We start from the raw sequence: 11,275 nt of genomic DNA, 5'->3' as shown, positions 1-11,275 counted from the left end.
TCTGTTATTACTTGTAGTAAGATTCTAATCTTACTTAAATATTGCAGCGATTTGTTATAGACTATGAAAGAAACGACTTTTTACTGGATTCTAAGCCATTTCGTTATGTGTCTGGGTCGATGCATTATTTCCGCGTTCCAAGAGAACTTTGGAAGGACAGATTTTACAAAATGCGCTACGGTGGACTCAATGCTGTGCAAACGTAAGTGCCTTTTCCCCAGAAAACGATATAAAATGAATCTTTCCATGGCGGTATAAAGACAGTGCAAACACAGCAGATACTTAGGTTAGGATTAGGGAAATTTTCAATCCCCGATCTTTCAAAAATATAAAGTTTCACAAGTGAATATTTTGCAATCCATGATTCGGGTTGTTTTTTTTTTTTTTTTTTTTTAATATGTGGTGCCACAAGGGGAAAGCCCGTTAACTGCCGTTTAAGGGATGTATATCCTCCTCAGGAGGCAATATAGGGGAACAATTTCAGTTCTCAATTTTTTTTTTTCAATTCAATAATATTATTACAAAATGATAATACACATAACATTAATCCAAGTGGCTGCCCAAAGAAAGACATAAAAGCACTACATACTGGGCGACCACATATATAACAAACACTTAAAAAACAAAACTCCTGACAAACGAACAAAACAAACAAAAAAATGGAAATAAATAATAGTAAGTAAACAACCAAATTACGACCAATCTCTAATCATAAAAAAAAAAAATGAAAAAAGATCACCTATAAACCGAGACCCAAAAGAAAATTTTCGTTTTTATCTTATACAAACCGAGATGCTCCTCCGGCCGAAACCTCGCTGGAAGATAATTCTAAACCTTAGGACTTATATATAAGAGAGAATAACCTGCTCTATTTTAATTTCAGCATTTAGTAACTAGATTACCAGCTTTACGAGTACTATAACTATGAAGTGATTTATTTTCTCTGTAAAACCATGAAATGCCTTAGGACTGATACAATTCCAACACTGATACGGGAATATTCCTGCTTGGTATTCACGAAGTTGCCCGACATTAAGCACTTTAAGTTTGTTATAAAATGCCTCAGTGTCATTGGCTTTTTCTAAGTATCCACCAATAAGTTTTATAGCTTTGTTTTGAAGAATTTGTACTTATTTAAAATTTGAATAAAAAGTTGCTTTACCACAACACACATACAAAAGAAATGTATGTGTGGACTAAAGCATTATATAAAAGTAATAAAATTGGTGGTGGTAAAACATTCTTGAAATGTTGAAATACTCCAACTCCTTGTGTGAATTTCATTGCAAGAACATCACTATGTCGTTTCCACAAGTAATCCACATTTACTGTTAAATATTTGAAATATAAGGGAAACACGAAGTTAATTTTGTCTAAAAATTCTAGTAGTATCCATCTTTTGAATTCTATGGGGCCTCCGTACCAAACAGGTTTTTCTGGTAGTCTTATTCTACAGGGGCATTACACCTTTCAAAGAGATTTACGCAATTTCTAGTTCAAGGTATATACATGTTTTTTTTTTACCATCTTTTGAATTCTACGACGCCCCCGTACCAAACAGGTTTTTCTGGTAGGTATAGTATGCTACCGGTCCTTTAGGTAAACATTTCTACAGGTCAGTACACCTTTGCCAAGAGGAATGAGTATAACTTGATTGGTGATTAGGATTTGAATAAAAGGAATAATTTTCTTTACACTTCATATTAGTAAGAGAATTGAATTCAAGGAGAATAGTTTTTATTTGCAAGGATATTAGTGGAGAAAAAAAATGACTGGTGCATATACATTATTGGAGATTAATGATGGAACTGACAGCAGCAGCAGCAACGATATACGAGTATCTATTATAGCTGTGGAAATAACTGCTGGCTGTAGACTATGTCTTGAATGGGACATTATGTATGCGAGATACGTGATATCATTAAGCAAATTTAAGCAGGAGGAGCAGCAATGTTTTGCTGGAAAAGTAAATATTCTCCATATAAATAAACTTCAATCAGCATTAGATGTCCTATCAAAATATATTGATGAGAACAAAATGCATCATTGAATATTATTATTATTGTAATTATGTTCAATAAAACTGTTTCTAAATCAATGGTATTTTTTTTTCTATAGTAGACAAGCGTATATTTTCTAGAGTAGAAAAAAGAAATTCTGTTTAGTCTGAAGTTGATCGTGAGAGAGTTAGGACTCAAAAAATGGATAGATTCGAGAAAGATCGAATCATGAGGAATCTAGTTCTTATGGAAAAACATTTAATTCTAGATGATGATTTTCTAGAGTTGTCTATTCAAAGGAAGATATTTTCTCGAGGAATGCTTGTCGATATAATGAAAACTGATTCTCCATCATTAGACTATTGTATGAAGCTTCTATATTGTGGTACAAATTCATTTACACAATTTATTGATATATTGATCAAGACACGAAAAAATTATATTTTGGATATGCTTTTAAACATTAGTTTTTAGAAATTTAGGACTTTTTTTCATAAGAAAGATTGTGCTCAAGGATGATTTACTCCTCTCTCTCTCTCTCAGACAATTTTTTTTTTTTGCTAGCTCAGTTTCATTGTGGTAGTGAGAGTGTCAACACATGACAAAATGTTCCATACATGTCCGTTATGTATGTACTCACTGGGCAGCTGCCCATCATGTGAGAATCGCACAATGATAGAGCAGTATGATGAAAAGTGTAGATTATGCAACCCGTGTAAATTGCATAGAGGATATGCTGTACAAATTAAAGGTTGTACTTCCTGTCTTGAAGACGTGTGTGACTCTCATCCTAGAGGACACCTATGCTCCAATTGTCATTATGATAAATATAATCAGTGGTAGAGTACATATCCCGGTATGATTGGAAAGAATCCTAACCGTGATTTTAGTTTACTGGTAAGAGATTGGTATCGTCGTGGTTTTAGAATGTTCTGGGAGGAGGACCCGGGTCAACGATTCAACTGTTGGAACAACAAAAGAATATGGTTTATAGGTCATCGTTTTGAAGACAAGGGGTTTTATGATTATAAACCCACTGATTTTAATTGGGCTTTGACTGAAGGTGATTCGAAACTTGAGGACACTGTTTGTGAAATTTCTTCAAATAGACAAATTTACAAATGTGAATTCTCTAGAATGAATGAGAATATTATCATTGACTATAGAAAGAGATATGACAAGAGTGAAGTTACACTCTACTGTAGAAAATGTGACCCTGACATTGCAGTACATCAGGATCAGTACAATGTGAATTCAGATAATCTACCTGCACTAGTTGTTGTCGACAAATACCTAGTAGTGGACGGAATCTAAAGAGTAGAAAAGTCGTTCTATCATGTATATAATTTTGTTTTTTTATTATTAATAAACAATTTCGCATACATCTTTAGAACATTTTATTCTCAGGGCACTAAAATGAATATTAAATACACTTGTAAGTATATTCTCCACTAGAAAGTCGTTCAATTGAGGTAAGTCAACGTAGATGTCGAGAAACTGCTTGTAGGTGTAGCCATGACATCTGAACATGAAAAAGAGTAGTGCATGAAAGCCACATGTCTTAGTCGTTAAATCCTGTACTCTTCGTTCATTTTGAATAATGGTTGTCCCCCTGCTTTCAATGAAGTTGCTGATGTATGGAGCATATAATCTATACAAGAAACCAAGAGTATAAGAAAAATCAATGGTCTTTGCTGTTTGAACGATGCCTAGCCAATAGCAGTTCTTCAAATTTAATTAACTGCTATTAATAATGGTTAGGATGTTGGTAACACCTGGAATTTTTTAAATGAATTCCGAAGGTATGCAATAGGACTTGTACTGGGACATGTATGGATCCATACTAAATACGTTGATTATTTGGTTTGTGTTCATGGTGCTAGGTCTAGTAGAACACTGCCGTCGGGCGTGAGGTCCCAATAGGTTTTCAAATTGACTTAGTAATATTAGCGTGATATTCTCAGTCAGAGCATTGGCAAATATACAATCTAAACATACATTCCCTGTTCGTACTATGGTCATATCTTGCATGCTTGACAAATCCAAAACAATTACACCATGATTTATTGAAAACATTGAATCGATTATTCCATTTTCAAATAGTTGAGAGTCATGATCTAGGGATTGCATAGTCAGCTTATACAGAGTTCTATAGGATTTTTTATCAAATGATAGAGTGTATAGTGAAATACCATTCAATTTGCACACAAGGCTAGATAGATCGAAAAAATTAAAATCATGGGGGGATTCAGTCCCGAATCCAACGGCACAGCCACTCTTCACAAAGGCCAAAGCCAATTTTGATGGGATTTCTCCATTGATAAATGAGTAATCGCTATAGCTACGAGAGCCGGCGGCACTGTGACGTTGATTGGTGATTGTATGGGGGACAAGAAGTTTAATGTTGTTACCATTGGCTCTTAGCTTTTCCACTGCCAATGCAACAGAGCTCATAACTTGTTGTTTCCGGACGTGGAGAATTGCCGATGTGATAATGACATTTGCATCGGGTGCTGCAGGAAGTGTTTTTCTCAAAATGAAATTCGATTGGGGGGTAGCCATTGGGATATATTGAATATATCATGATTTAATTTTCCAACTAGATGATACTCCTGGGTCACTGCAGTAGTCAACTCACCGTCAGTATCAACACCTGTTCGATATTCATAGCCCAATGATTGTCCTCTCAACTCTTTGTACGCCTTTGGCGTCATCATCATTAATTGTATGTAGCTTGCATAGTTTGATAAATTATTGCTAGTTCTCACCAATGTTCCATTAATAAATACATTAATTTGTTTGAATAGGTTGTGTAGAATACAGTTTTTATAGGAGAGACCATCGCCGGCATTTGGAGTTGTATTATCTGACATTTTCTTCACCACAAAATTTAAATCAATAAGTGTTGACGACAAATCAATGAAATAGTCTTCATTGTAAAATATTTGAAATTGTATATTTTCCGAGAGGTGTTGTTGGGGATGAAATTGTTCATAGTAACCATACCTGACGCTGACATCAACATTTTCAGTATTGATTAGATTCAATGAGGACGTAATTGATGGATTTGATTCTGTGTAGGGGAGATAGGTCCTCTTAATAGAAGAAATCCTTCTTTGATCTAACAATCTTTTTCTGTTTCTTCTTCTGCTGTTTATTGCCCTTCGTTGTTTTATTTGTCAAAGTCGTTGTTGATGTCCTTTGCTTCCTGCCTGGGTGGAGACTGATGAGTGAATGACTCGAACGCATCCTTTTCAATCCCTCCCCATTTTGTCGAGATTTTAATTGTTCACCAACAGCTCTTGCTGAAGATCTAATATTTTCCTTAACACTCTCCTTGAAATTCTTGCCCGAACCCCAGTCCTGTAGTGTGGAGGCAGCAAAATTTGATGCAGCAGGTACAAGATATTTTCTGGCAAGGGGTAGTGCAGAACGAAATAGCCTAGCAAACCAGCTACCAAGACCATAGCCGGACCTTGTAGTACGCCCCTTGTAGTAGTCCAATGCATTGCCTATTTGACGTGGACTCAAAGCACCAAGATAACAATAGATATCGTGACAGACAAATAGAATTTTTCTATTGTTAATTTTTTAGGTTATTGTACCGGTGTCGTCGACACTGGGTCGAAAATGACATGTAATCACGGCTAAACCTTTTGAAATTGCTAGACAATCACGTAATTCAGTTCTTAGTGTAAACTGACAGAGATCCAAATAGGAAGTGGTTACGGGAATATATTGAAGATGCTTTATATTGTAGTGGTGAATATGCTCTTGATTGGTTTTTCGTTCAAGAACTCGTAGGAGGGGAACATTTGAATTACCAACCCTAGATGTTTCCACAAATGAAGCGTAGAGAAATATACAAGTGTCCTTGGAGTAGGCAGGCGGATAGTCAGCAAAAATGAAATCAGTGTTTCCAGCACTTTTACCATTGATTATATTGAGCTTAAAGCCAAGAACGTCCTTTAAGTTATCATTGAGAATAATCTTTTCATTGGCAATAGGTGAACTAATGTAGATCTTGCCCTCCTCCTTTGAATAGTTGAAATGAAAATCTACTTTTTTACGAGCAGAAATTCTTTTATTGATAGTACGACATAAATCATTCATGCAGGTGAGCTCCTCGTAGGGTAATTCAACATATGGATAATCCATCCAATTGATTTTTTGAATTTGTTCTTGATCACCTGGTCGTGGCGGCCAAACATAGGGTCTAATTTTTATTTCATATTTACGATCCTTTCTCAGGATGCCATAGGTATTTTTGAGAATACAGTCGACAAGAGCCACTTCATATGCACATTCAAATTTGACGGCGGGGGAGAGTTTTGTCCAAAAATCACTTGTCGTATTCAAGTCATTGTAGAGAGGATCGGAAACGTTGGACATGAAGGTTACATACAAATCATGGGGCTTTGTCAACATCTTCAACACCGAACCAAGAATAAAAATCAGAGTTGTATCCTAGCCATCGAACCCGTAAATGTTTCTTACCCCTGCAAGTGCGTGTTTTTAAAATCTTTTCAATCTGATAGATTCCAATATCATTTTTACCTCTTTGCAATTCATAGTCATAAAAGCCGCCGAGAATCTCTTCATCTTTGGTATCACGCAGGCGATAAGTTATGGGTTTAGTGTCTGGGATTTTTGCCACTTTAAAAAGTTCAGTGGACCAAAAGTCAGTCCCCTTTTCAAAAACATTAGTTGTTCTATGACTTCGGACAGTATCACCAACATTGACTTTATTTTTCTTCTTCTTGGCTTTTGATTCATTGGAATATTGTTTAAGAAAGGTGTCAATTGCATTATGATCCGAATGATGAACTTCCGTTGGTGTAGAGTTGGACAATGATCGATGAGGTCGTTGATTATAAATCAACATGATTTTATCTAGATCATGAATAAAAGCCGGCGTATTTTTCAATGTACAATATTTTGAAATTAAAAGTCGAATAGTTCTTATCAATCGTTCGGCCAATGCAGCCTTTATAGGACTGTGACTATGATAGAGCAGCGTACTATATTTCTCTAGTAATTTTGCAACATGATGATTAACAAATTCACTACCACGATCCGTTTGAATTTTTTATATGAATATTGTTCGATAATACATTCAATGGATTGAGCAAATTCAACGCATCTCTATTATCGAAATAGAATTGAATAAGCAAAGCTACTATAAACAATGATTGCAAGTAGGATGTCCTTTACTGGTAAATTTTAAAGTCGTTGAGTCTAATCTATATTCAGGAAATCTGCGTTAATGTTCAGTTATGGGTAAAATGGCTTTGCGTATTATTAATCATGGGCGTGAAGTCTTCGAATTACGGACAGGTTGCAACTTGGTCAATTCTGTAGGTTGATCCTTCCACTAATAGCATGAACACACTTAACTTTCGAGAGAGTGGTGGGGGACCTTAAACTCCCCGCCTCGCCAATATTTTCATAAGCACCTTTCAAAACTTCATCCATTTTGAACGTAAACACGTTGTGTAACGTCCGCTACCCTTTTGTATACTGGCTGCTGGTGGGGACGTTGACTTGATACGTCTTCGCTTTGGTCTAGCCATCAGTGGTATGTTAGTATTTCACAAAATGTATTTAAAATCTTCTTCTTCTTCTTCAAGTTCATATTTTAATGTTGATGATGATGATGATGATGATGCACGGTCATTTAATTTTTTTAGAATTCGTCTATTGACAATAAGACTTTTGGGGAAGTTTAATGTATTTAGAAACTTGTATAGACGAGTGTCAAATGATAATAGTCCTTTACGATTTGTAACCATGTCATACATTAAATCAAGTAGATTATAGCTCTTGCCTTGAATTATAATCCTTTCCCCATTGCTCTCAACTTCAATTCCATCACTGTCCTAGATATACGTTAAGAGTTGCGTAATTTTTTCCAGAAATGTGATTCTTATTATATTTATAATTGTAAATAAAAATTAATACCCTTAAAACGTAGTTTATTGCTTTCCAGCAGCAGCAGTAGACTCTTGAGAAAATTGTTATCTTTCGAGATCAGTAGCAGCAGCAGTGGGCTGTGATTGATATTGTTTTTCCACTGGGCGAAGTGCATCATGAAGTAAAATCAGTTTTTTATCATCATCAATAGTTTCATTGTCGAGGAATTTACTCAGATTATCCTCAAAGTGTTCCACGGGTAAGAGAGCAAGTTCTATCGGAGTCAATCTATGGGGTTTTGCCATCTAGAGAAAACTGTTTACAAGTCTTGCAATTATCGGCAGTAAAAGTGTGAAAAAGCCACCGCCCGCCTGAAGAAGACGTTTTTTTTTAAAATTCTTTCCTTTCTTTTTACAGGCCAATGTAAGTACAATTGAACGATGTTGCTTTGCCTGTTGCTTAACTACTTATGGCAGTTGAACATTACCCTCGGTTAAATTTAAACAAAGTTCAGATATTAGATTAATGAAATCATTGTCAATACCATGTTTGAGTTTTGCTTTTCTAAGCGGAGGTTTTGAAGTGCTTAGAACTGAAAACAAATGTCTATTTTCATGTAGTTTCTTCAGTGTCATTATAGCGCCTAATAGGTTTTTTTAGTGTTCACAGGGAGATATACTGTAATTTCATTGCTGAAAATATCTGTGACTACACGCAAATCCTTGGATGTATTTTGATTAAGATCCAATATGATGTAGCCGTGGGGTTTATTAGTTGCCTGATTGTATGCTGAGAGTATAAATTTAGGGGCACATGTATATATTTTTTAATTTAGAGTGATTAGAGAGCTATAATAACGAACAACTCTGTATATGATGTATTATGTGTAGTTCAAAGCAAGTGTTCGCATAAATTTGATCTGATTAAAGAGATTGTGTAGAACTATAGTAACGGAAATCTGTTCATGATGAGAGCGAACAGTGAACAATTGCAGCATTTGCTGGGACCATTGTTCAATAGATTCAGCCAGATCGTCAATGATCAGCCAAGAGTTTGGTTCAATAATGTTGAAAACATCAAGTCCCTGTATGAACTGTATCTGCACCGATCCCATGGCAGCAGCAATTGCTTTTATTTTATTGTATGACTCCTGCCAAATACTATAGCAATAGTAGATTTTTTTTGGCTTTTCCGCAAACATTTTATCACAAATTTTAATTATTTTAGTTAAGAGGGTTGTTTTGCCCGACATTGAGGGCCCACACAGAAACGATCTGAATGGTGTTTTAAATTGATACATGTTCCCTTCAACAGTTCACCTGGACAACTAACTGTAGACCCTAATTTTCTTATGACTAAATAATTTTTACCTACTACTACTACTCTTTTCTTCAAGAAGAAGAAGAAGACAAAGACGAATAAATAATCATATTTTTTTCTTTTATTATATTCATATAAAAAATTAACAATACATTGAAAAAAAAAATAAAATTTTTAAAATTTATTCATAATAAAAAATAAAAAATTTACATAGGTATACAGATAAAAAACACTTTTTTTTGTTTATTTATAGAGAAAAAAAAATACAACATTAAATTGGAGAGAGAGCACTTGAAAAAAAATACACTTTTTTAAATTTATTTATAATAAAAAAATACAACATTTACATGGGTACAGAGAGAAAAAACACTTTTTTTTGTTTATTTATAGAGAAAAAACCATTAAATTAAAGAGAGAGCACTTGAAAAAAAAATCTGCTCTAAGTCCAAAAAAAGATAACTTTGGTGGCGATGCGCCCCCCCCCCGCGCTGGCGGCGGCCGCCCCCCCCCCGGGCTGCGATGCCCCCCTCCCCCCCCCCCCCAAAGGCCGCGAGGCCCCCCCCCAAAAAAAATGTTTTTAGGAAATTATTTACAGGACTTTATTTAAACCGAGACTTTCCCTGTGGGCAATACATTCGATCTGGTCCGATGTTAAATAGTGACCAAGGGGGAGGGTGGTCACACCATCTTGACAAACATAGACCTTGTCGGAAATGGTACTCATGGCTATTTTTTCTACATTTACAGTAAAGTTCCTGTAGTTCAATGAACGAATTGCCAACAATTTGGCTCGTGGAATTGCATTTTCAACAATACAATTCCTATAAATATTCATGTCTAAATTCTTGTCTACATAGTGCGTGGGTACTCCTTTGCAACGTTTCTTGATTTCCTCGTCGTATGTCTGTATAAAGTACACCTTCAAACCTAAAAACATACCACGGGAAATCAAGTCGCGTACGGTGTAAGATTTTAAAAATAAAATCTGATTTGGCGCCCGACGTTTAACTAGCTCAGGGTAAAGACCGCCACACCCAATTGTGTAGTCCATTCGTGAGCTGATAATTTCACCGTGCGCCAAATAATTATTTAGATTTGATGTTTTTACTTTGAGCAGTAGAGAATTCATGTCCCTGTAACAGGCCTCGGGGTGTCGCTTGTCATGCCCTTGTACTGGAGCCACACTATAGTACAATCCCAAGATGAGCTTTTTAGAGATCTCCAGTACTGCACTACCTGCTTCACTGATGTTATTTATGGTTCTTCGTCTTTTTTTCCTATTCAATAGTACAATTTCTGGGCCAATGATTGTAAAGGAAGTGCAATTTGGATCGGCAATAATTCAAGCAAATTGTTCTGGATCGGTCATAACGTTACAACGATCCTTATTGCAAACGCGCTCACACATCTTGCCGAAAGTTGAATTCAAAATGAGTTTACAAATTTCTTTTTTGGCTTTCGTCTCTGCTGCCGAACGTATGCCGACAAAAGTGTCAACAAATGTTTTCAAATATTGTTTTCGACTAAACCCGAGTGCTCGGTGAACCTTTGTGACGTTGAAACCATTGTTACACATCCATTTAAACGCTACATGATGTACAAATATGTTTTTTTTATGCAAAAGGTCATCAATAAGATTTTTTTTTGAAGGCGACCAAATCAATCCGTCCACATAGACTAAACGCCTATTGCTAGGACTCTAAGAGTCCTTAGTCACAGGTCTATTGATACATGTGAAAACAAAATCCTTTACTGAATCGTGAATCTCGACTGTTATCTCTCCATCAATTTCAAAAAACCATCCAACCGGTCCATTCTCCTCACCACTGTTAATTTTGGAGACATGGGGAGCTTGAGGGTCATTGAGCCATTTATAATTACCGCATGGTAGTGCATAATTGGACATGACTGAGGGGTAGAGAGAATTCATATCGAGGAAAACTGCATTCGATTTTGTCCCCGTCTTCTCTCCTGTTGGATCGGTTTCCAAGATACGGTCTCCGTGAAAAAAAAAAACCCCCCTCATTGACCTCTCGATGAAC

General features: G+C 35.9%; 1 protein-coding gene across 1 annotated transcript in view; it reads left to right on the top strand.

Moving 5' to 3' along the window:
* The window catches only part of LOC148949353 (beta-galactosidase-like), a 226,419-nt gene that overhangs the window by 165,834 nt on the left and 49,310 nt on the right, over positions 1-11,275 (top strand). Inside the window, exon 3 of the mRNA XM_089092683.1 lies at positions 48-202. Within this exon, the coding sequence (XP_088948809.1) occupies positions 48-202 (155 nt within the window). The remainder of the gene's footprint in view (positions 1-47; positions 203-11,275) is intronic.

The sequence above is a fragment of the Artemia sp. Qi Xiang Cuo genome, chromosome 8, assembly GCF_049724085.1.
Source record: "Artemia sp. Qi Xiang Cuo chromosome 8, ASM4972408v1, whole genome shotgun sequence".
In the NCBI taxonomy this organism is placed as follows: domain Eukaryota; kingdom Metazoa; phylum Arthropoda; class Branchiopoda; order Anostraca; family Artemiidae; genus Artemia; species Artemia sp. Qi Xiang Cuo.
The sequence above is the reverse complement of the archived record's forward strand: the minus strand, read 5'-3'. Positions and strand labels throughout refer to the sequence as shown.